At 40.3% G+C, this 26,002-nt stretch overlaps 2 protein-coding genes across 5 annotated transcripts in view; both read right to left on the reverse strand.

Annotated features, from left to right (window-relative positions):
• Positions 1-1,227: 1,227 nt before the first annotated feature.
• etv1 (ETS variant transcription factor 1) lies at positions 1,228-21,536 on the reverse strand. 2 transcript variants are annotated; one of them, XM_063878558.1, is made up of 15 exons: positions 21,458-21,536; positions 21,021-21,240; positions 20,638-20,746; positions 20,135-20,225; positions 19,765-19,812; positions 19,038-19,061; positions 15,362-15,415; positions 10,165-10,294; positions 9,189-9,377; positions 8,058-8,305; positions 5,578-5,649; positions 5,422-5,490; positions 5,147-5,316; positions 3,699-3,800; positions 1,228-2,892 (listed from the first exon to the last, which is right to left on the reverse strand). In XM_063878558.1, the coding sequence occupies exons 2-15, from the start codon at positions 21,158-21,160 to the stop codon at positions 2,671-2,673; spliced, it is 1,668 nt and encodes a 555-aa protein (XP_063734628.1). In that variant the 5' UTR covers positions 21,161-21,240; positions 21,458-21,536; the 3' UTR covers positions 1,228-2,670. The 2 variants fall into 2 exon arrangements, with proteins under 2 accessions (XP_063734628.1, XP_063734629.1); XM_063878559.1 differs by lacking the exon at positions 19,038-19,061.
• Positions 21,537-23,869: 2,333 nt separating this feature from the next.
• The window catches only part of dgkb (diacylglycerol kinase, beta), a 68,733-nt gene continuing 66,600 nt past the window's right edge, over positions 23,870-26,002 (reverse strand). For all 3 annotated transcript variants that reach the window (XM_063880410.1, XM_063880408.1, XM_063880409.1), the window contains exon 27: positions 23,870-25,760. In XM_063880410.1, the coding sequence (XP_063736480.1) occupies positions 25,653-25,760 (108 nt within the window). In that variant the 3' untranslated portion in view covers positions 23,870-25,652. The remainder of the gene's footprint in view (positions 25,761-26,002) is intronic.

Below are 26,002 nucleotides of genomic sequence, written 5' to 3' on the forward strand. Positions count from 1 at the left end.
TGTATCCTTTTAAAATGTAATTCAGTTAAATTATATTTTCTTTCATTTATTGAAGGTCTTACTGCTCTGTGAAAGCCTCTACTGTATACAGTCAAGAATATAATGGAAATTATTTAAAGAAAGTAAAACCTTAAGAGAAAATGACATCTCACAAATACCCAGCATCCTGAGTGAACACAGTCCATTTCTCAAAAAGAATTAAAATCTAAGGACATTTTATTTTAAAATGGTGGTACAATATGTATACACTGAGATTGTGTTGTTTGTAAGAGTCTTTGGTGTGCCAGGCAGCTTTTAATATTGCAGTTTGAGTAATATTATGTTAGTACAATACCTTTTTTCTTGTAAACAGGCAGGTTATCACTACAGACTATGCCATTCTAAAGGGAAAGCCCAAATTAGAAGTTTCATTCATCATATCAGAAGCATTACTGCTGTTTTCTGGTTTGCACATGTCGGATTAGATGTTGTTAAATATCCTCAGGGAAGCAATCAGGTGTTTTAAGTTAAGGGCAATTCCCCGCTCTACAGACAATCAATAAAAGTGGGGACTGTAATAGGGTTGGCTCGTAACCTGCTCTGACAAATTAAGGCAAGTAGTGTTTTTTCATTACTTACACATCCGTTTTCATTTTTCCCATCAGTGAAACCAATTAAACAATGCTTCCTTAAATTAGTCATTGATTTTTTAGCAATAGTGACACTTTGCAGAAGGAAATAATAACTTTAAGGCAGTGTTAGTGTTTTTTTTTTCATTACTGCCAGTCTTGTAAGAGCAGAAACAATTCACCTACATAAAAAGTGGTGTCTTAAATTAGCCATTGATTTTTCCTTAGGTGTCACTTTGGTTAAATGCTTTGTGGTAGACTCTCTAACCTGGACATTGACAAGAGCCCACAATCTATCACACAGACACACAGATACAGACACACACACACACACACGCTCGGGGTTTTTTCACTTCCAGTATGTAAATGTAGGACATAGAACTCTTATCAGCCAGCAAATAAGCGACAAACATAAAGTTTGAGTGTGGAAAACAACACAAAAAGGGTAATAGATAAAACTTCCAAGAGATGAACTACAACAGATACACATTTTGTGCAGTCATTATTTACGGAAACCATCTGAAAAGTGGTCATAAATGTGTTTTTCAGAACTATTTTATTACAGAATATTTCCTATTGCCAATCTCATCCCACACACGTGAACACGGAGAAACAAAACTCAGACCAGATTCTTTTTTTAATGCTCAAATAGAACAAAAACAAATTAAATCAAATCAAAATAAACAAGAGAAATCCAGAACAGCACGTCATAACTGCTGCTATTCTTTTCTTTCTTTTTCTTCCTTGAGACTAGAAAAAAATACACTTACAACTTGAAGCAGCGACAAAATGTGCATTTACCTGATTACACAATGGAACAGTATTTTTATAACATGAGTGTTTTTTCATCACATTATAAACTCTTCATATTTCTTATGTTTTCAACCCTTTCGTAGGTAATGCAAAATATACACCTTATGTTCACTTGGAACAAACAGAGAACAAAATCAGGAACGTATTTTACTTTGTTTGATTTTATTATGTTTTTTTTGTTGTTTATGCCAATAAAATCTTTTGTAATTTAGGGATGCAAATAATATCCCAAATGTGTCGATGGTTTGATGGCTTCCACTTTAACTGTACATACACTTCATCTGTTATTCAATGAACAAACTCAATATCTGAATGGCAAAATAAAGACTGCTGCTTTGATGTTCCAGAACAAACAAAGGAAATCTGCTGTTTACAGTGAATGAGATATTTTACAGCGGCCTGACGCTTTATTGATTATCCTAAACACAGGCCGTATTTTCATCAGCACAATTCGAGGTGTCTTTACTTTACTAACCCACAAGGTTTTTCAGCCATTGAGAGATGCTCCAGGGGTTTACATCATCACAGCAATAACACCTACATGATGAGATCTACAGTCTGATTGGATGAGGGGCAGAGCGCATTGACAGACAAGAGGTGTTGTGATCAAACTGCGAGTGAGGCCGTTCTCACGCTGTGTAGCTAAATGTCTCTTTTATTATCACATTACTTTTCCAAGTCAATCATGTCACTTCACCATAAGAGCATCGTTACAATACGTTGCCAGTATTCACTTTAAATGAGTATGAAAGTACAGGATGGCTGATCGAGGCAAAACAAGACGAAAAGAAGTGATCATCCTTCCCTTTGCTGCGCGTGTGTAAACGGGTTTCTTCAGCAGGAAGTCTAAGATTCAGTCCTTGGGTGACCATGAGATGGCTGTTGAGTCCTGTCTCACCAGGGCGCCACATGCTCAAAATCATACGAATAAAAAAAAAGATGACTCCCACATTAATGTACAAACATAAACAACGGTAAAGAGCCAACCACATAGCTAGCCTCTGGCAGGTTAACACCGAGCTTCCTGTCCATAAAGTGCAGACTCCATCCTGCTGTTCGGCTTGAACGTCAGAAAAAAAAGACAATGTGTTTGTGTTTGGTGAGAGAGAAGGGAAGCTCCGCTGCATGTGTGTGTTTAGTCCTATTCCCCGGAGCAACTGTGATTTAGAGGACATGACAGTCTCAGGTGTATGGAAGGAGGAGGCGGGGGAGGGTAGAGCGAAGGCGTGTGTGTTACAGGGGGCTGACGTTAATAAACGTATCCCTCGCTGTAGGGGTGCGGCGGGCAGTACGGCCCCTCCTGTACGTAGGCCATGTTTTCGTCAAAGTGCGACAGCGGCACCGTGTCTTCTTCGTTGATCTGCCGCTCCATGTCCGTCTTCAGCACCGGCCGTTGATTGTCGGGAAACGCCATGGAGAACAAGGCCTCGGGGTCACACACAAACTTGTAGACGTATCTCTCGCCGGCCACCTGAAGGTAGATGGACGGATGAGAGGGGTTTTTAAAGTGAGCCAAATTGTCAATACAAGGACGCAGAGGCTCAACTGAATTTTTCAAAACCTATTCTCAAATCTAATTGTTGAGTGAACATTTTTGGATCCCGCTGACAAAATTTAAACTTTACATGAATGTATTAGAGACAAACAGACGGACAAAATTTCAGTGGGCCAATTTGTTATTCATCGCCGCACACTGCGGTCTAACTCCATCGGTGCGATCACTTGTGTCCGAAAAGCACAGGAAACAAACTATTAACAGGTTTTGAGTACTGAAAACACTGCTAAATCAGGATTTAAAGGGTGTTGCTGCACTCTTTTCTGGGGGGAAAAAAATCAGGACTAATAGTGGATGGCAACATTTTGGAAGAGACAATTTAAAGTTGCAGTTTGATTGAAGTCAGTCAAGCGTATTGCGTCATTTAATGTTAGTATAAAACCATTTTATTGGAAGAAATGCACAAATAGTACTCCAACAGGGCCAAGAAATTTCATAATGTCCATAATAACTGATATTATCTCAATAATAAAGTGTATAAGAACAAGGTTTCTCTGCCTTGTCTTCATGAGGCTCACATTGTTTAGATACTCCACCTCCTTATATAAATTACCTTGGGGAGGGGAGTTAGCACATGCTCCTCATTTTGATCTAAATCAATCAGGCTTAATCAGGTTTATGAGAACCTTTCATATTTAAAAACTGAGATGTTTTACTTTCTGTTGTTGTAGTTTACTTTGAATTGTCGTTATATATTCTCTATCTTTTATGATGTGATTTACCTTTTGCATGATTCCCTTCTCGTAGTAGTAGCGCAGCGACCGACTGAGCTTGTCGTAATTCATCGCCGGTCGATTCTTCTGTATCCCCCACCGGCGTGCCACCTTTGTACCACAAAGATAAACAACACAAATGCAGTCAGCAAAAATAAACAGAGAGCCGGATGCCAAAACGCAGACGCGTCCAACACAAACACGCATGGTCGACCTGATTTCCTGACAACACGGGTGCGGCAGCTGAAATGTTGAACAAACTTATTAATCCATATTTTCCTAATAACAGTAATTAGAGTGCGTCCAGCTTGAGCAGACCTGACCAGGAATGTGTTCATTAGGAGCTTGTCACACACCCAGCGGAGGAGGCAGCAGATGTTACAGCACCTGTCTACCAGACCACCCACCACCCGGCCTCGCAGTCCAAACCCACAGCCCCACACTGCTCTCCTCTGCAGAACCTACACTCTTCCCTGTCTTCTTTTGTTCAATTATTTCAGTTTTTCTAGGACACTTGTACAAAACCACCCCCAAAAAAACATTGCTGTGTCTTTCCTCACTGACATGCTACACCTGCCCGGTGAAAGGGCAGAAGCCGCTAGCTAACGTTTGTCTGCAGCGTCCCAAAGGGAGTGCGTTTGGTCACCTGGTTGCATGAATGGGGCCCCCTGTTAGCTGCAGCTGGCCCGTGCCGCTAGACACTGTCGGGCTGCGTGGACCGCTGCCAGGTACCCCTCTATCGCCACCCCCATTCCCCGCCTGAAACCTGCATCCTCCTCCACCCTCCAACAGTGGGCAACAGTGACTGAGCCCCACTGTGTGTGATGTGGGCACACACAGACCCAGCCTCTGTTTCCATTTAAAAAGGCCCAACCGTCAACACGGGTTATATTTTTAGGAATACGTCCTGTGAAATATTTAGCAGGCGCTGGCTAAAGGGTCATTTGGATGAATGTGGTTGAGGACAAATAAATAAAAAAGCCTAAATCCAAGCCTGACTTGACCACTTGAGCGAAAAAAAAAAACATTAGTCATTCCGCTTTAATACACCTTTGACTTTGATTTGATTTTGCCTGGATGTGATGCAACCTGTTTCTTTCTTTTGCTCACATGCTGGGAAATGTAGCTGCGACATTCTGAAAATCCACATTTCCAACAGACGCATATACAAAACAGTGTGTTACACCGTCTACTGACTATTATGTTATCGGTTATTGTTTTACATCACTAATATTTTAGTCTCTAAAATGACACAAAAAAGGAATAACAAATATCCATCATCACTTCCCAAAGACATTTGTCCAATTTTATTTTAAATCACACCACCAAACTATTAGGAAAAAGCTTTTTCATGTTGTAGCTTTTTGCTTGTTTTCTGGTTTTTAAGTGGTTTTATATAAACAGTTCTTAAAATATAAATTTAAATAAAAGCAACAGTATTTCTGTGAGCCTCTCACCTCCTCTGGCTCGATGAGTTTGAACTCCATGCCGCGGCCGGTCCAGGCGATGAAGTGTGAGTTTGACGGGTCGTCCAGCAGAGCCACCAGGAACTGCCAGAGCTGCAGCGAGCCTCTGCGCTGGTATGACGGGCCCTCGCGGTACAGACCGGACTCTTGCTTAATGTCACCTAAAGGACACGAAACACATGCTTAGTTTATGGTGTTTCAGCATCACTATGGAGTAGTTTCAACGTAACATTCAAAAGGAATTGGTGCAATCAGGCAGGACTCACCTTCAACCTTTTCAGGCACCACGCAGGTATCATCGTAGAAATGCCTTGCCACTTTGTCAAACATACAACCTGGAAAACAAAAACGAGTGTTACATATAATACTCAGCAAGAATCCAAATAGAAAATCTCCATATTTACTCATATCATCACTGGTACCTTCAGTCCTGTTAGCGTGAGCCAGATAGCCGTCTTGCCGTAAGTAGACAGAATGGCAGCTAGGCACTTCTGCTGAAAGGCAGGCAAGAAAGGGAGAGTGGGTGTTAAAGGGCCCGAAGGCAGCATTAAGAACACTATCTCAGTTATCTGAGAGCAGTCAAAGCCTGTTCACTCAATGCACCACTGGCTCTGATTAAAGAATATGCCCCCCAGCGATGGCTCCCAGCCACAGGCGAGCTCACTATATCACCCTGCTAATACTCGCTCGCAGCATTGTCTCCACTCAGAGGAAGATTTACTACCCAGTGAGAACATGGTGCTCTAACACAACAAAAGCTGATATGATGTAAGTTTTCTCATAATGTGTGGCATCAACACAAAGCCTTTACTCTATTTTCCTGACCTGAGGGTTGTCTTTTCACTACAGCACGTTAGCTAAATTGCGTTTTGATTTAAAAGCCCAGAAAATGTATTGTCTCCATCAGGTTATACTAAGAGTGCTTTGGTGGGAAATGATCAGATTAAAGACTATTTTCTGCTAAAATAAAAACAACATTTCTAATTTTCCACAAAGACGTTTTTTTGTTTACATTGATTCTCTCTTACTTATTTGTTATTATTAATCATAAAAGAGAAAGCTTACAATTTTAGCCACATTTTCAGGGTCTTTAAAATAATATGTGCAAATAATGGAGGTGCTTTTCGACGATACCTGTCAATTTAGTCCCAGGCTTTGACCCCTTCTTTAACATGATTATGTGTCTTCTCCACCGACATCATGGACTTTCACAATGAGGCCATTATTATTTGTATTTTTTAATTGAAACAGTATTAAAGATACAACTAAAAGCTTTCAATGTTTTTAAAACCAAAAACCTAATCTTATTTTAAAGATCTGGCACCATAAATCCTTTGACTCTTTATATTTAATCAAATAATTCTCATAAACACAAGCCTGCATTTACCAGTTTGCTTCACCACATTGTCCAAATTGACCATTTACTGTAAATGTCAGAACCTCCCACAACACAGACGTGGCTAGTGATCAGAAAACGGCCAAACAGGTTACAAAGTGAATGTTCAATAAACAGACTGAGGCCCTTCATCTAGGCCCGTAAACATTTCTCTGAACTTCATCAAAGTAATGGGCTTGTAGAGGAAATTGCTGCTAATGAAATTACCAGCTCCCCTCCCATCCTTTCCAACAGGCCTGCTCCAGTCAACATGCTCCACTGTGACGGCTAATAAATTCACTCTGATGCTCCATCCTGGATATACATGAGAGAGTAGTGGACAAAACACTTGTCCACTGTAAATCAAACTATACTTTCTCGTTCTCTACTTATGGTCTTTATAATAAGTACTACTGGTAACTTGTGATGATAATAAGTTAAGAATGGAACCTGAGGTTACTGCTGCGCTAATTGTCAGTCAGTGAATCGTACATCTCACATCCTGATTAGCGCTTGAATAAATAACAAACAGCTCAACCTGTTGTGAGGCATCGATAACCATTTTGATCATTGATTAATAGCGAACGACAATTATCAAGTAACAATGTCATTTAACATTTGCTCGATCAAGCTTCCTAAATGTGAGCATTTTTTGTCTAACGTTATTATGAATCAAATACAATATTGTCTGAAATTGTTGGTCAGAAAAAGAAAATGTCACCTTGGATGTGACTATATATAATTGATATATCAATTTGATACATATATGTAATTCTAAATAATTGCCAGCTGCAGTCCTAGTCCTGAGACATACCCTTGCTAATAAGCTACCACCTGATAGCTAGAGAGTTAGAGATGTTTGCTGTATCTAGAAGCCACACAGTAATCACACACAATAAATACATCTAAAGCAAAAGTATTATGCACTGAAAAGTGGTAAAAGTAAATGTTCTCCGTAACAAAAACTGCAAAACTGCTGTTCAGAAAGCAAAGGTCTGAGGTAACAGAGACCTGAGAGAAGCCCACAGTGTTTTTCTAGAAGTGATCATCATGGGAAGAGGCTGCTTTTCTCCCTGACTGGTCTCACACTCTCTCCTCCGGCCCGGCCTCTCCTGGGTCCTCTCTGTCCGCCTTGTGAATGAACCCAGCAGTCCGGCGTATGTTCATTCATGTCCTGATGTAGCCTCAGGCTCCGCGGAGGCCTTTACTCTCAAACTAAAGGGAGCGGACAAGCGTGGGAGGGCGGATTTTGGATTGTGACCAGACACAGCCCCCATCCCGCCCACCCACCCCTTCCTCTTTTCTATTAGAGCACCACAGGAAATGGCGACCGGCACAGACACCCGGCCCAACCAGATCCCCTGCCCTAATAATGGGCAAACTCAATAAACGTCACCCCCTCCTCCCATGTCTTCTCCCATTCCTGAAATGATTACGCTCCGGCAGAAAAAAATGATGCTATCTGTTCACGACTGTTTCACAGAGTAGCTCCAGAATAACAGCACTTAAACAAAAGTAATGTCTCACCTGAGTCGTAGGTGAAGTCCCGCGGCTCCTGTTTGATCATCATGGTGGCGGGGTAAGCGTGGGGTAGCGGCGCCCCCATCATGGCCGGATGTTCGAACAGGGGGTCGGGGTACTCCTGCTTGAAGCCTTGAGGAGGGAAGGGGATGTTAGGCTCTGACATCTGCCTGTGGTAGATAGGCCGGCTGTCCCGAGCCATCGTCGGCGGGGAGGGGAACGAGTGGCATGGCTCTGAGAGCTGACGTCGAAATCTGAGGAGGAACACAGAGTCATTATCAGATACATTCTCAGTCATATATAATCAGCCATGAACTTAATGTTATTAACTTCTACTCTGTGTACAGAGAAGAGTGATGAGAAAAAAGGGGCAAGTAAGAAGAACATAATACATATATTACATGACACTAATTTAAGTTATCTGACTTAAGTAATATAACATAAAATAACATAATATGTTACAAAATAATGTCAGCTCAAAGGCCAACTATATAGCTTTCATTAAAGTATGGAGACTATGAGAGATAGCGGCGCTGCAACTCATTTACTGGGTTAACTTATGAATCTTTTGCTCAATAAAATAACAGAAAGTGCTTCTAAAAAGGCCTTAAATTGCTACAGTTTTGTCTTAAAATCCAAAATGTTAAGCCAAGAATATCCACTACTGAAATGCTTTTTGCTTAAAAAATACTCATAATTCAAAATAGAGGATTGGATCATTTTGATGATTACAAATTGTAAAAAATGAACTTCCATGCTCAAATAAGATTAGAGATGAAACAATTTGAGAAAAGTATTCAGGAACAGCACGGCAGAGAACATAGCATCAGCAGTCAGGCAAGTTTTTAATGTTCTTTGACAAGACCAAGAAAAACCTCTCCAGATAAGATCAGGATTTCTGTACAACCTCATTGCCATTTTTTCCCCCAGACTATTGAGGTAGGTCTCATTCAGATTAAGCCATTAGATAACATTTGAAGCAGTTTGTGGCTCCTCCCATTGAACATTCACTCGACCAAAGAGCTTTTGCTGTGACTAAAACCCGGATCTACGTCTTGCGATAATCCCTTCTGAGCTGAAAGCGTACAAAGTAAAAGTGAGGTAAATGTAGAAGGCTGCGGGGCTGCAGTGCTGTACCTGTGGTCCATAGAGTAGGCGTTGTCTGGGAGTGGCTGTGAGGTGGGGATGTGGGCGTAGGTCCTGTCTGGTTTGGGTGTCGGTGCTGCAGTGGGTGAGGCATGATGGAGTGGGGACACAGGGGTGCTACAGGGGGGCGTCACTGGACTGGAGGGCTTCATTCCTGCAGGCTGCTTCTGCTCATAGGCACTGTGGAAAACCAGAGGAGAGAGAAAAGTCAAATATGCTCGTAGCACTCAGAGTGTTTTATTGGTTTGATTTATTATCGTAGATGTTCGTACTGAATATGAGAGAACATGTTTCAATGGATATATTAAGGAACATCACAGCACCCTTTTGCATACGCTGTGGAGATCGTGATGTAAAGCAAACCCTGCCAACAGTTGGACTTTGCATTTCTGTCAGCATGGAAGCAAATGAATCACACGTATGATTCACCACTTCTCTCTGCATAAAAGGTCATTATATGAAAATGCAAGTAGAATAAAGGTCATGTATTACAAATCAGTTCCTTTGAATTCAAAAACCTGAATACAATTGGCATACTGGTAAGTTATTTGGATTTACCTAAAAAAAAAAATGCCAGCACATTTTGGTACATCCAATTAGCAAGTGTTTGAAAAGTAATTTTAAGGATAAAGAAAAAGTATAATATATCTGAACAATTGAAAATGAATACAACAGCAACTACAGTTACAGTAAATATTCAACATGCTTAAAACACACAGATGTTTGGTCAAAGTGTATGAAATAAAAATGTTCTCAACATTTTTAAACGGACATGACTGGTGAACTATCCCACATGTATTTAGTTTTTTACTAATTTACACTATTTTATAATAAAGGTATTATTGCTGTTTAAGAGCAGGATATGGAACCAAATAACAGAAAGTGTTCTTAATTTGCAGAGGACTTGTATTTTAGAGGGAAATTTTAAGTCATTAGGAAGTATATTTCAGTGTCGTGCGGTGCCCACCTGACGTTGTACGGGCACTTCTCTCCATACTGGAGTTTGAAGGGCCGTTCCTGACTACAGTTGACGCTCAGCTCTGAACACGGGCTGTGCAGCTCCCTCTTGATCTTCAGCTGCAGTCCGTGGAAAGCCACTACACACCCAGAGAGAGAGAGGGAAGGAGGAAGATAGAGAAAAACTAATTTAGATACTGAATGTCAATGAACCACCTCCCTATCAGAGAGCAACTTGTTAGGTATCAGAGAATGTGGTTTTGAAGCTAAGTGCAAATTATTTTTTTCTAATGAAGGTGCAAACTTCTTTTTTGTTGTTAGTGCTCAGTATTTATTCATAGGTTTATAGCAGTTTATTTTTTTAGGCACAATCTATAAGCCCCTAAAATAGCTTTCATACGATCACTGAACTGAATTTTAACTCAATCAATTTAATCGTTTTTAGCAGCTGTTTATGTCAGGTTGAGCCACCACCTCTATCCCTATTTACGTCACATCCTTAAAATCATAAAAAAAAACACTATCAACTTCATACAGAAATTAAAGTCACAGCCTTAATGTAGATGATGTGACTGTCTAAAACCTCTACAGCAGCTTTTACCATATTGGAAATCAGCCATGATGTGTCATAAGTGTACTTGTAAAAAAAGAGTGTCAGGACATCAGCGATAAGTTAATATAAATACTTTTCTAACCATCCGTCCAACTACAGATATCTCTTTGACATCACTTACACAAACAACTCACTTCAAATCTCATTTGTTGGGCCTTTTCTTGATAGGGAGTGATATATGACAATCATAAATCTGTGTGGCGTGCTCCTTTAAATGCTTTATCTGCTTTCAGCTGCCTGTCAATACGTTTCAGACGACAACAGTGCTCATTGATCTAAGGGGGGGAGGGGGAGAGGGGGGGAGTGCGCTCTCTACCTATGGCCCCACTGTGAGCTTGCCTGGTGCATCTGAGAGGCTGTTAAGTGCCTGATCAGTCCTGATTAACATGCCATCATCTCAAGTCATGATCAACGCTAATCCAATTGGCTGCGCTTCTTAAGAAAAACCCAGTCAGTCAGAATGAAGTCAGGCTCGGGTTGCCTCGCCAATCACCGTCTCACCGCGACTGCACACAAAGCTGCGGTGAGGCCGTCCCACAGCATCTCCCCGTTGAAGGAAATGATTTTTGACTTGCATTTCAGGCTGAGAGACAGCACTTTTCCTGAGTTTAAAAACAAAGGGAACCAAAATTACGAATGGAGAAAGGATATCCATCAACTCCTGGTTCAACTTAAGTAGAAACATTTAGACATTTGACGACCCAAAAGACTCATATCTGTGGTTTGGGGATATTTTTGTTTTAAATAATCTCACAGTCCGGACGGTCTCTCAGGCTAGAAGGAGCTGAGTGAGGAGGACGTTTTTGGGGTTTTCTCACGGCTGACTGACAGCTGCCATACGAGCAGGGGTCGATCTGCCAACACCCCATCTGATGCACAGCGGAGCCCCTGGAGGACGGGCCACACGGGCCCGGCATGACAAAGCTCAGGGGTTGTTCGCAGCCCTCGCTGGGGGCCTGACCTTTCCGGGTCATCGATCGGAGGTCAAAGAGACACTTCCTGAGGGGAGACCTTTGACGACGCTGGCATGGTAGAGCCTCGTTAAGGGCTTACGGAGTCAAACAATACATGACTTTTAAATTGTTGAGATCACAATCGGTGTCACTTTAATTACCTGCTGCAATAAACTTATTTATTCCTTCTTCAGAACAGAACAACTCCCCTGACTTCCGGGTTTGCAGCTCACCTCATGCCAGATTTCATTTTGTTTCTACATTTAACACAAAATCAACATCCCTTTTTTCAATTTACATAGGTCTATAGAAATGGTTTGTTTAGTTATATGCGTCACATCACCTTTTAACAATAGCTTCACGTGTGCTGCAGTAGAAATGGAAATGTCACAATAGATTTTTTCAGCGGGGTGTCAAGGTACACAAATCAATAGTGAGGGTATTGCCTCGGACTAAAACAGAGACTTCCTTTTTAGTCCAGAATGTCATGCCCATCACCGGTTGATTGCTCTCATTATCTACATATTGATTAACCAAGATGGTAGGGTGTTTAAAATAAGGAGCAGTTAGAACAATTAATGGGTCTATTTTAAATGCAAATATTTGTTCTTTTTTTCCAATGCCATTAACTCAAATATTCTGCTACTTTCTTCATTTATTTCTTCAACATATCCAACCAAAATATTTCTTTAAATAAAATAAACCATTTGTTCACCTTAAAACCCATTTGTTTGTCATCCATGTAAGGACAATTCAGGGTTGTGTTCCTTATTATTTAATATTAGCTGCCACTTTTCTGGCAATCCTTTCCGTGCATCATGAGAGAACTCTTGGCCTCAAATGTTGTGTCTTCTCAGGTACAAATGGAGTGTTTTGGCAGAATCAGAGCCTACATTTGGCAGATATTTCTCCCGTCCATTCATAAAAAAATACAGGTCTTTTGGCAACAGCGAAAAGCCTTCCATCCCATTTTCACCTACTGTAGGTGCTCGCCTTTCCTGTTAAATGATGGAGGCTCAGATCTGCCGTGTGGCCTCATTTTACACCTCCACTACTCCTTCGTTCCCTGCTAAGTTATGCTAATGGTAAGCATCTGTGTTGGAGTTTGAGACAAAGAAAATTTTCCTTCAGCCTGAGGACACTTTTGCTTCCAGGCCGCTCACACGCTGCTTCTGTGCTGCATGGATGGAGAGTGCGAAGTCGACATTGAGAGAAACTGCCATAGCTTCTGCAGCGGTGATAAATCTGAGGCCAAGAAAACACAAAACAACGCAGCTAAAAACTATTCAAACCTGCCTTTCTGATACAATCTTCAAAACTACAAGACTCAACGTTTCTCCATCGCCTTTGATTCACATTCTAACAACAAGATGTATTGTTGCTTTACTTTCGCTGTCAATTAAAACATACAAATACAATTGTAAAAATCCATTTAGGTATTAACATATTTTTAAATGGATAAGGAAAAAGAATTAGGGATCTTTTAAGGACTATTACAATATAAAAAATACAATGAACATGTTTTTAACTTGTGTAAGAATATTTTACTTGAGGGAAAATATATATTTTTGCTACAGTATTTTATTAGCTTACAGTGATAGCAAACTAGCTAGCAGCCAATTAGGCTAATAAAACGAAACTTAAGTGAGTAAGGGGCTTCTGAATCATTTTAAAGGATAAGACTGATGTTATAACAAATGTTTCAATGTTGTCCTGAAAATCTTTTAAAAAAACATTCAAACACTACGGCACAGAGTAATGACGTATGTCAGTCTTTTGATACACAGCAATACTTGTGAGTATAATCGATGTCTTGGTTCAGGTCTTTTCCTGGCTTTTCCCAGCTTTGTCGCAGTAATGAGATTTACTACATCTACTCCCCTACTGGCTGTCCTTCTCTCCTCACTCCTATAACTTCCAGCCATATCTCTTTGAATCTTCATCTCTGTTCTCCATCTCACCGTACGCCCCTCCATCTCTCGGCGAAACCCATATGGGAGAGCTGCCGGCTGGGATGCCAGCGCCCAACCACGGTGCCCTCACCCTCCCGCCATCTGTTAGTGCCTCTCCAGTCTGCTGCAGGTTTGCCAACAGGACAATTCAGATGGTCAGCAGTCTCCTGCCACCGTGGCCACCCACCCTGGCTACCTCTGAAGGACAACAGGACAGTCTCTGTGACCTCTGGTTCTCTACTGTACACCGCACCGCTCGTCCACCTTGGATTTTAGGATAAGCTAATTCACACCAGAGGGACAGGTTTTTAGCTTACTATTGTGGTATGTTCTGGCTTGAACAATACAGATGCAAGCCAGATGAATGGTAAGGATTAGAGAGGGTAAAATATTTCATGGACCTCCTTCTTCTAACTATGGATTACTTAAATCTAGGATTGTCTCATTTAAGATGGTCAAAATTCAGGTAGGACATAAAAAAGTTAGTACCATAAAAAGCAAGTTTTCATATGAAAGAGAAAACATTTAATCTAACGTAGTTAACCAGCAGGAACCTGCTTGAGGATCTCAGGCTGGGCACTGGCTAACAAGGGGTTAAAAGGTCTGAGCTCTACATGCCAGACCCATTTGAGCTTAATATTATCCAAAATGTTTTATGAAATGCAATACAATTTACTGTTAAAGTAGTTGCCATTACTAATATCTTCTGCATTTTGTCAATCTTTGTTTTCAGGTTAAAGGGCGTTCAGGACATAGGGAAGACTTGTTTTGTGTCTTTCCTCAGTTTCATGGGCAGTTTGGCTCATCTGAAAGACATGTGCTCGCTCGGGATCCCACTGAGCTCCTCTCACTCCATTTCTGTCCCCACCTTGGCACTACTTCCTCCAGAAGTGGAGCGTGCCAAATCACCAGTCACTGTGTGCAACCACCGTGCAAAAACCAGGTGAAGTACGACTAAATACCTCATGCTTATTACTGAGAGTGTAAAATCAGCTCAGGTCAGGCCATAGATTTGTTTTTATCTTGAAGGAGAAAATATTGAGGAATGAGAGAAAAAAGTGTGTTTGCTTTCATTCTGTAAACTAGGAACAAGCCATTCTGCTAAAAAGGGTAAATGTAGTATTAACTATTATTAAACTGCTGGATTTAGAAAATCTAACCACACTGGATGGTTTGAGCAAAAACTTAACTTCTAGAAAAGGTCAGGGAGGAGAAATATTTGATTCTAAAAAAATTCAAAACAGTCGTCTTGATAGCTTTTTGGCCTACCTGAAGTTAAAAATATCACTTCAACCCCCTGAAAAATCTGCACCAAAATTCTGATGTTTATGCAAATAAATCACAGTGCAATAATATCTCAGTGGTGGTGAGAGGTACAAGGACAGCAGAGGGAAGGGAGAGACAAATATAGACAGAGAGAGAGAAAGAAAAAAAGAGGGAGAGAGAGAGATACCCTCCCCGTCCCACCCCTCACCTGAAGACCCACAAGACTCTGCAGCTTCTCAGAGAGCTCTAGTGTGAGCAAAGGTGAGGGTACCGAGAGACAGGGAAAAACACACACCACCGTAAGCACTCTCCCCAAGTACAAACACACCAGTCCAGACAAGACAAAAAAACACCACAGATGTTCACACAGATAAACAAAAGCATGCACATAAACAGAGAAAAGCAAAGTGGTCTCTTACTCACAGTTTTCAGTCTGGAAGTCTGGAACGAACTGCTCGTCATTGTCGGGAACTTGAGCTAAAGACAGAAGCAGAGAAGAAGAAAGGGAATGATTGTTTCTGATGTTGATGGACAACGCAGCATTGATCACAGTTCCCTACAGCCCAATACCCTCCTCTGGCAAACAGTCTCCTGGGATATTAGGTTGACTTATCCCAGCATGGTTTGACTCTGCTGTCGGGTAAAGACACAGCGGAAAAATATATGTTTTACAGCAAACAGGGCAAAGAGCACTTTGTTTTTCCTGGCTGCCATGTTGTGTTTAAAAAAAGAAAGTGTTATATGGTTTTAACAGCATTTGGTTAACGAGCAAAATCCTAGAAGGTTTTTTGATAGGAAAATTACAATTGTTTATATTTATCTTTTAAGAAATCATCTCTTTAAATTTGATTTTCTAAGACAAATTGAAAAAAAAGGAAAATTGGCCTATTCTTCAAATTCCCATCTTTCTAAGCTCTTTACGAACCTCTTCAACCTGGCTTCAAAAGCATTAAATCAAATATTGTCAGCATTACCGGTAAATGCACCATAATTACAGTTATGTCCACATCAATGTTCACAATGACCTTGAAATGTGATGAAAATTACAATAAACCATATTTTTAACCAAGCACCAGCCTGCTAGGGATTTAATATTTTGCTTTAGGCAACCATCTACTTCCTAATTCCACTTCCTAAGGTCGCCTTGTCCATTGACTGCTCCACGGCCTCGGCTCTCACTGCTTGCCAGCAGCCAAACACCCATTGTTAACTGTATCTAATTGGCTTCTTCCCTACTGGTGAATCCACCTGTACCTACCGAGTTAGGTCTGTTCCAAACCTTCCTATGCTTCACCTTTGCTTCAGACGCCCCTGCACTCAGGCTAATGCTAAAATAATGAAGTCCGCTCCACTACGGCTCCAATTAGGCATGTACATATTTATATCACACATATTTGCACTCTCTGACAGTTCTCCATGTCCCTCAAGTTTGTCTCTCTCTGGCAAAAGTAGATTTAAATGTGTCATTAGCACGTCTATTTATACGCACAATGAGATGGATCCTCATTATCACAGGACCAGTAACATGTCTCGACATGTCTAGAGATGATAAAAAAATAATCACTGATTTTCCATTTTGTCACTTTTGATATGATCAGGGATTATTTCTTTCTTGTTAGGTGTGAATTGAAAAGAGTCAACAATCAACAGATCAAGAGGAGAAATTACTCCACAATTTGATAAACAATGTAAAGCAGGTTAGGATTGCAGCGAACTAAGACTTCTTGTTATAATTCGACTCTAAATGCTGCTCCCTTGAAAGCAAGACTCAACAATCTATTGTGTTTTCTTTATATACACTTTGCATTTTTACCCGGCTGATTTCCTTTTGAGCTAGAAACCAACTTTGCTGTATTAGTCTATGACGATGCTTTGTTAAAGGGCCATGAAATTTTAAAAAGATGTAATAGAATAAAAATCTAAATCAGATAAGATCTTAAACCATACTAAAACCTTCTTGAAACCTCAACACTTTGACTCTTTTCATATTTTTTGCATCAATAGTCAAAACCACAACATCCAAAATCAGCCAAAACCAACACAAGATTGAAGCATATGTTGGAACTCAGAAACAGCTCTCGGCTTGGGATAACAACACAAACAAATAGCAGAAACTTTACCAAACCTAACTTAGAAAAGGACAAAGAGAGGGGGGATGAGAAAAAAAGAAAAAAAGAAGGCAGCAGTGTTTTTGTGTCCAAAAAGGAAGTACAGGATGGATGAGTCACCAGGCTCAGTCTGTGAATGAGCCAGCTGATCTCTGCAAAAAAACTCATGGGGAGAACGACAGAGCTGGAAATCTGCCGCCATTCACAAAACAAAAAAAACAGAAAACTGAGGGAGGAGGACAGAAGGTAAAAAAAAGGAGTAAGGATAAAAATGGAGAAGTTGTAAACATGAGGCCTTAGCCAGAGAACCTATGAGGCATTTATAAACCCTGCGAGGATGTGTGAGGTTGAGTTTTAAACAATTTTGCCGTGATTTTAAAGACAACATGTGCTGTCAGCACCAGAGAAATCAATGCATTAACACAATTTAAAAAGCAGAGAAATCTCTAAAGAATTCGAATTTCTAGCAATAAAGGTACTTCAATTATTCTAAAAAAAACCTGAGCGGAGGTACAGGGCAGAAATGGTTTGTGGGGGTCAAACATACGCCTGTCAGCTGACGAATACCCTCAAACTCTCGGTCTTTGAGTCGGAAATTCAGTCTGTCTCTCATAATTCCTCCTCTTATTCCAATTACCTGAACTAATAAATCTTAGAAACGGGAAGGTATTCCTTTTCAACTAAATGGACAGGAAGTCATTTATTAAATATACAATCTTGAAACATACATCACATTGATCCATGACAGGGAGAACTGTAATCTTTAACAGTAATACCTCTTATCAGCCGCCGCCGTCTCTTTTCTCACTTTGGATACTGAAATATTAAAATCGTGTCTTATTCTTTTTCAACGCCCTGCGGTGTGCGAGCGTCGCCTCATAATCTAACTGCTACTCAGATTCGGCTCAACTATTCTAATATCTGTTTCAAAGCATACTTTTCATTTTTTAAAAGCTTTGGGTTTCACTGCAAGCTTTCTTAAAGTGTTGAGGAATAGATGGAGCCTATAAATGATTGAGAGTTATTCACCTGTGTGAAGGGTGCAAGCTAAAATGACTCTTTTCCAGGGGATGTATTACAACTCAATTCTGATTTTATTTTTTTAAGATTGAAGTTGATTCAATTATACTGTGCACTTTAGAGTTCGATTTTACGGCTGGAGTTATGGCTTTAAAACCTGAGCACTTACTAATGTGTTGAAATACAGTAGATACTGACATTTTAGAGAGCGGCATTTAAATGGAACAATGCTATGAGGAATAACACAAACTTGAATTGACTTAATCTGCACAAATAACATAGCATGATAAAAAAAGTTATAATTTACGCCCTTTTTTTTACGGGAGATGTTGATTTGTTCTCATAATTTGTAATCATCCAAATTAAAATAAAGTAGAGTGAATCCAACATTAATTAAAAAAAATAAAATATATATATTTTTAAAGTGCATATTTCACTTAAACATAACACATTTTTAAATAATTAAGTTTATCTTATAATTTAATATTTAAGAATTAAGTTTTTTAAATTCTTGTAACACTGCTTTATAAACCAGTACAGTTTGGTAAATAGAAGATGCAGTCTAGTGTTACTGTTGACCCATGTTGTTGAGTATGATTTTTCATCAATCCTTTACTTGTTGTAAGAAAAAGAATCTGATCATTTACTTTAAATATTCATATACAAGACTAACATCACGCTTTCCAATAAACTATGTGTTCTTACTGTACAACTTTAAACTGTGTGAACTCCAGTTTTTACTGCGACTTCCTCCAATAACTCTGAAAATGTTTTACTCTTCACTTTAAAACTCTGAAATATCCAACTCACACTTTACTGAGATACAGACTTTCCAATGACATGCAATATTAAAAAGTGCATTGCATCTTGTTGAGGAAAACCAAAGTCAGGCAAAGAAACCAAGTGTAACATGCACATGCACATCAAAAGACTTCAAAGTTAATATAAAATGAACAATATTCACTACTAACCAAAACTTCGGTGCTGCAGACACGCTGGAAAGAGGACACTCGCACTTAAATCCTGAAGCATCACGTCTCAGTTAGACCACAATGAGCAAGTCTTGCCATTAGAGAAAAATAAATAATAAAAAAGCAAATAAACGGATAAATATATGTTTTTGGATCAATCGTCGTTTTCAAAACTCATGTTTTTAAAGTCTGCGATTAAAAGAAAAATGATAGATCCAATCTTTTTTTTTTGCCGCCAAGAAATAAAACTGAAGAAGACAAGGTGATGGTACAGCTGGAGAAGATAGAGAGGTGTGCTGAGGGGAAGCAGAGAGAGAGAGAACGGGGAGAGAGAGCAGACGAGAGAGTGTGTGTAAGAGAGAGAGAGAGAGATAGAGAGAGCTGGTAGGCTACAGCAGAGCTCTGGTGGAGGTGGAGGTGGTGGCGGCGGCTGGCGTGCAGCGCGTTAGCTCCTGCCAAAAGCAGAAGAGACAGTGAGCGTCGTAGAGCCTTCTCCTGGTAATTTGTGATGACACTCTCTGGGTAGAGCCTCCTCTGTCTCCCTCAAGACCCCTCGCTCACAGTCTCTAATGTATGCATGACACACAAGGTGCCTCTTCCACACAGGCTTTTAATTGGACTGCGAGGCAAGGCTTGTAACTCCAGGCAGCTTTTTCCCCCCTCACAACCTATCCATTTTTTCCCCCATCTTTCCTCTTCTCTCTGCTCGAGATTTAAAAACACTCACCTTCTGCCAGCCAAGTCTCCTGCAGCTGACTGAGGTCCTGGAAGAGCTCTGGAGGTGGAACCAAAGCAGAGAACAAGACTTAAAGGCTGTTGTAAAAAAAGAAAACACAAAGCCCTGGAGGAGCATCAGAAACAACTGACTTCATTACAGCGGGCTGATATGCCGTCAGAACCAGTGGAGCTCAGTGGGCACGTGTGCCGCTAATAACAAGTCAATTTGTGTCTCTGACCACTGACAGTGGCTTGTGAGAATCATCACAGGCCGCTGTGTTGTAATTGAGATTCTGTAGTTAGCAGCGCAGGTGGCCACAAACCAATTGAATTTTGCTAAATGTTTAGGAGCCGTGAAATTAACTTCTCCCTCTTCCTACCTTCAGTGTCCAGAGCTAGGTCGGTCTTAATGAATTTTCTCTTTCTGTCATTTGCTGGCCTCTCGCAGCTTGTTGTCTTTTCTTTCAGCTTCTGCAAAAAAAAGACAAAAGACACAAATCAATTTATTCTTTTCCTCATTGGAGCGTTGATTGTGTTGTTGGCTGCTGCAAATGTGCGAGTGAAAGAGCCTCAATGATGCGTTACATTTCTAAAGCCATGTAAAGGGACCTGAGCTTCATCCATCAGATATAACTATCAAGTTGTAACATGGTATTCTGAGTTAAATAGTGGGCACCTTGTTTAGATGTTTATCTTTGATTATAGGATGAAACAAATAGTCCCTTAAGGGAGAAGTGGGTTTTGGATGCAGCAGGAAGGAAGAAAGATGACATCAAAACAAAAAGGGAAATAAATGAAAGAAAACAGACAACAAACAAATGTATTAAAGTTGATGAGAAAGATCTGCATCCGTTGTGTGTTCTTTTTTGGTCAACTAACTCACTTTGGAGTTACAGTAAGGCACTTGCTGATCGCGAAATCTATCCATTTTGCACCGCTGTGGCTTGAATTGACGAGTGATCTGCAATCTCCCAGTCTCCTGTCCGGTTACCCTTCAAAAAGCAACATGGACAGAAAGCAGAAACTTTAACACGAATGGATTTTTTATTCATCAAGGCACACTCCTTTTCAGGAACCCTTTTGCTACTGTTTGAAGACGGAAATTACCGGCAACACCTCCGGCGATGCTGTAAAGTTAAGTTGACAATCTGCAAATCTCGTGCGTAAACGAGGAGCAAGCTGAACTGCACGGTGCGCCAAAATGTTTTCCCTGATAGAATAAACTTCTGAAGCAGAAGAAGTGACAAATAACTGACATCCACTTACCAAGCGAACTCGCTATCATTCGTTCGCAGAGTGCCACGGAGCGGCTGCAGGATTTTCAGAGCGCCGGTTGCTGCCTGCGCTTCTCCCCGCTCACTGTGCTGCTTTCTAGCGGCTTGGCATCGCCTCCCGGGGCCTCCCATGGAAACAAGCCGCACTACGCTTCCTATTGGTTGTCAATGTCTTTCACTGGATCAGATTGCTGGCAGTCAATCACGCACGGCTGCAGGCGGTATGCACCGGAGAAGTCAATGGTAGCATTATAGTGTCAAGCGTTTCAATTTAAACAAACAAGTAAGGACTTAAACATCCAGAAATATGCACCCGACTTTAGCGTACTTTTTCAGGCTTTTAAAGTTTTACTTGTAAACTGCACCTGCCCAACCACTCCCCTCACACACACTCGCTCACACATGCACACGCACACACACAATCCTCACCCGGTCAAGTTTGTGTCCATGGTAACTGTGTTTTGAAGAGTCTCCAGAGGGGCTTGCTTGATCGCCAGCTCTTCCCTCTCCTGTAAGGGATACTTTGTTGGGAGCGCCGAGGACCCGCAGAAGGCACTGACCTGGAAGTAAAGCTCAGGTCACCGGGCAAAACAGAGGACAGTTTTGAAAAAAAAAAGAAGAAAAGAAAGAAAACTGACAACACAAGACAAGAAAAAGCAGGAAAGATCTGGCGTTAAAGCTGGTTAAGTAGGGAACGTTTTTTTTCCTGCAGCTTCCTGATTAACAATAATGCAGTTATCAAACACTGGGATGAGCTTTATATATTTTCAAAGTAAAATGATGATCAAGATGCAGAATTCTCCCTGGCTTAAAATAGAGTTTCAAATAAAAAAATAAAACAGCAGATATGTCAGCTGCATTGATCACATTGGGATAATATGTCTAGTTTATGACTACGTATGTCATAATGGCGTATGCTACTGTATGTCAGCTAAGATACAATAAGTATGCTAGCATGAAAGCAATTGTATGTTTTCAAATGTGGCACATTCAAAAGGTTATTGTACAACAACATTTTTAAAAAGCGTACCAAAAAATGTAGTATTCATAATGCAGTAGGCCTACAGGCCATTTTCGAGTAATGTGTATTACAGTAATGGATTAAAATGATTGATTCATTAAAGAAAAAGAAAAAAGAGAAAACAATGATATCTCGGTGTCTGAATGCAATAAGATAGTGGAGGGAAAAGTTAGCTCTATAAGCTTCCATAACACTTCCATGCGGGAGCTTGCACTGTTGTCATTGGTAAAAATGTGTTTCTACAGTAGCTACAACAATCAACAAAGATTTCCTTTCACTGATAGAGGACAGATCTAGGATAAATCCCCGAAAGGGAGCTTTACCTTTGCATTAAAACCTTGACTGAAAGACCGACATATCGGAAGTCAGCAGTGGGCACGCTGATGCCAACTTGGATCCACGCATGGTTCCATTACCAGGCATGTGAAGTGGATGTGAAGTGAAGTACTGTGTCACTCCTGCTGAACTCCTCCGAGGACGGAGAATCGCAGTTCAAGCGCAGGCGTCAACCCATCTGACACCGAGACACACCGTAAACAAAGTGCCACTCCAAACCATAGGATACAAAGATTTTGTCCAGTTGTGGGGACACTGCTACTTCAGTCTAATGAGGCCATATTGTAGTTGCCTGGAAGTCAGAACCGAAATTGACATATCTGTGTATCCCTCTGTGTTTTTTTATTATGTCCAACATTTTAATCAACTAAATCATCAAATAGTATTTATTTGCTGCTTTACTAGTGGCCCCTACATTTGTGTTCTCCAAGTTGACATTAATCCAACTGACAATGTTGGCACTGGTATTTTGATTAAAGCAATAGGTGGGCACAACTGTAGTCAACATTGCTAGCCATTCGGTCCTAATTTATATAACTATGTTTTATGTGACTGTGTCTTGATTAACTCACCAGATAATGTTGCTGCAGCTAACAAACTAGCTCTTGTTAGCTACAGTTAAAAAGCTCATTTGTTAGCTAATGTAGGGGGTCTAACTAATGAGTAGCTGTGTCTCCCTTTCTCTCCTTTGAATAATGCAGAATGAACACAGCACTTAATGTGTGAGAGCCGCTGATAATTTAGCAGGTCTTGAAATAATATGCGCAAAAAGTAACACCTAATGGGAATCAGTGTTAACTTTAGGCTAACTAACAAGCTTACCATAGCATATCGAAACCTATAACTCAACACCCCTTCCTCCATGTTTACCCTAAACACCCACTTCCATATCTTTAACCAACTATCTCTCCATTAACCAGTGTCCATACAATGATGACTCTGGGACCATCGTTTTATCCCCCGACCCCTAAGGCCTAACCAACGTCATTTAACAATCCTGTTTAAGCTGTTTTTATGGTTGTTTTATTTTAAGAATATTATATATTTGACCTCTGGCCATGCATCAAACTCAACCTAAGGATGCAGACAGCCTCAGTTTTGATGATATAATCTTTTAAAGTTGTAATTATTGGTTGTGATTAACCTGAGAGACAGTTTTTTATTTTGCATTCAAAAATAACCGCACAATAAGTACTCTCAGATGTTAAATGATGCAAGTGGAATGATGTTTTAAATCACTAATGGTACACAATAAACTAGACTTACAGTACAAAATCTTGGTGAAATGCAGCATAACGAAGAAGTTATAGAAATAAAGAAAAAAAAATCAAGGTATTTTTTTGTTTCTTGGAAGAATATGCAAATGATGGCTGCGGTTTCATTGTAGTTTTTATTTTGTCACACAAGACGCAAGTGTAATTAAAATTAAGTTTGACTCTAACGTGTCGGGGGGGTCAAAGGTCAAAGAACACCCAAACACCATGTCAAACAAAAACACTTTTTCTTTTTTTATTATTTCCATTATCACTTTACCCAGTCAACATTGGCAGGCAGAATTTGTTTTTAGTTCATTCAGAACAACATGGTGCTAGTTCAAGAGTGAAAGCAGTAAGCGGAAAAATAAATAAATAAATACTGTGTACAAAAATACAACCTCACTGTACAAAACTCAGCACCGTACAAAGCAAAGACATAGGAGACTTACCAGACCTCAGTCTCCACAGGCATATGGCACTTTTAAAGACCAAAACAGTCAAGCCTTAAATCATACAAAACAAGCAGGAGTGCAATTCAGTTAAAACAAACATATTTATCAGGTTTGTGAGACGCTGGTAGGTCTGTAAGAAATCTACCAAAATGAGTCTTTGGTGAGAATGAATACTATTTAAATGCAGAAATGTGTTGAATCACTAGCTTTACCACCCAGTATAATGCCCTGTATTTATACAGTAAAGAGGATCTTATGAAAGCAGTTTGAAATAAATAAAATTTGCCAAAAGATGTGTTTTTAATAATTTACAGACAGCATGTGCAGTCAGTGGCTGTAAAACGCCTCTGAAACTGTAATTATTAGATGGGATTGATTTTAAGTATTGATTCTTTAAATCACGCATGTACAATATATATGTCAATAGCCATTTTGTATTTAGACCTTAATTGGTCAATATACACTTTTATGCACAGCGGACTGTAAACACTCAACCGTAACACATTGGAGCAAATCAATGACCAGAGGAGGTCAAACTGCCTCTTGTGGATATCCAACTATACAGTCAGTGTAGCAACATAAAGTCTAAACACTGCTTGTTTCTGTTGCAAATGTTCTCAATTTAAAAGTTCCTGAGTACCTGCTCAGAAAAAACACAGGATCTCACAAAAATGCAGCCATCTTATGAAGTTTGATATGGTTAAAACGAGCAGCACTGCAGACGTAGAGTCAAAAAACGATCAATTTCCACAAGTGTCACAACAGATCTTGGTCACTCATGCAACAGAAAGTGTTCCCGCAGTTGGTCAAACTGTCTGGAAATCTCTTGTGCAACGTAAAACAAAGAGTGTCATGCATTTTTTATGAGGATCAATAATCATTCCTAATCTTTCCACTGGTGGAGCAGCAACACAGCAGATCACAACATGACAAGGATGACTTGCAGGAACCATTAAAAGAAACAAAAGTTACTTTCTGTCTTTTCACTACTTGAAGCCATTCATGAGTAAAGCGCTGAAGAAATGCTGATCAAATAAACTTTATTTCTTACTAAACACTTACTTAGGATCAGCTGCAAGCTCCAGATATGTCAGCTTCCACAACGACACACTCTTTCTCTGTCCATCATGCATCAGTGGAATGCAAATGCAAAAAAACTGTTAAAATACATCAATAGCAGCGAAGTATGAATAAATAAATAAATACATCCTATCACAAAAAACACATTCATTTGTGGGCTTTTTTTCCCACATGGCACAGATCACAACAGCAAAAATAAAAAGACTTTTAAAAAATTGGACTTCCCGAAATAGCTTCAGTATTTCTGGAGCCAAACTACTCCGCGTCTGTTCTAAAACACACCTCATTCTGCATCGATTAAAAGCTTCTCAGTGACGTCTCCCAGCCACCGGCAATACATACTGAACCTACAGTTTGCTACTTTTCACTGGGCGGTCAAACAGGCATCAAAGACCCTCGTTCACTAACAGGCCAAGTGACGATCAACTTGTGGGTGCTGCACTGCAGCTGATTGTGAGGACTCAAAGGTCTCGAACCGATCAGTCTTTGCTCTCAGTGCGCGTTCGTCTGATGACAGAGGAGAAGAAGCTTCGACATTGTGGCGGCCCCATTAACATGGGAGCCTGGTTCTTGTGGACGATCTCAATCTGAAGTTGGAGAGAAGCAAAGGAAGCTCTGGTTTAGTTTGGTGCTGCATGCTGCATTACAAAGACAGCTGTAAGGAAAGGAGGGAGTTAATGCTGCATGTGTACCATTTCCTGCTTTGCGTGTTTATTCCCCTTTCCCTGTTTTGATTATATTAGTGCTAATCAATTCAAAGTACATTTTGAGAATCAATTACTACTGGTATATGGGACTAAGCAAATGTTCCTAGGTTCACACAAGTGAG

Source organism: Eleginops maclovinus, chromosome 3 (genome assembly GCF_036324505.1).
Source record: "Eleginops maclovinus isolate JMC-PN-2008 ecotype Puerto Natales chromosome 3, JC_Emac_rtc_rv5, whole genome shotgun sequence".
NCBI lineage: Eukaryota > Metazoa > Chordata > Actinopteri > Perciformes > Eleginopidae > Eleginops > Eleginops maclovinus.

Excerpts from the sequence above, each read along its gene's own strand:
- etv1 (XM_063878558.1), bottom strand. The coding sequence starts at position 21,160 with ATGGGAGGCCCCGGGAGGCGATGCCAAGCCGCTAGAAAGCAGCACAGT. Across the intron at positions 20,226-20,637 it reads TGCCTTACTGTAACTCCAAA|AAGCTGAAAGAAAAGACAAC; the intron begins GTGAGTTAGTTG and ends TTTTTTTTGCAG. Across the intron at positions 2,893-3,698 it reads AGAAGGGAATCATGCAAAAG|GTGGCCGGCGAGAGATACGT; the intron begins GTAAATCACATC and ends ATCTACCTTCAG.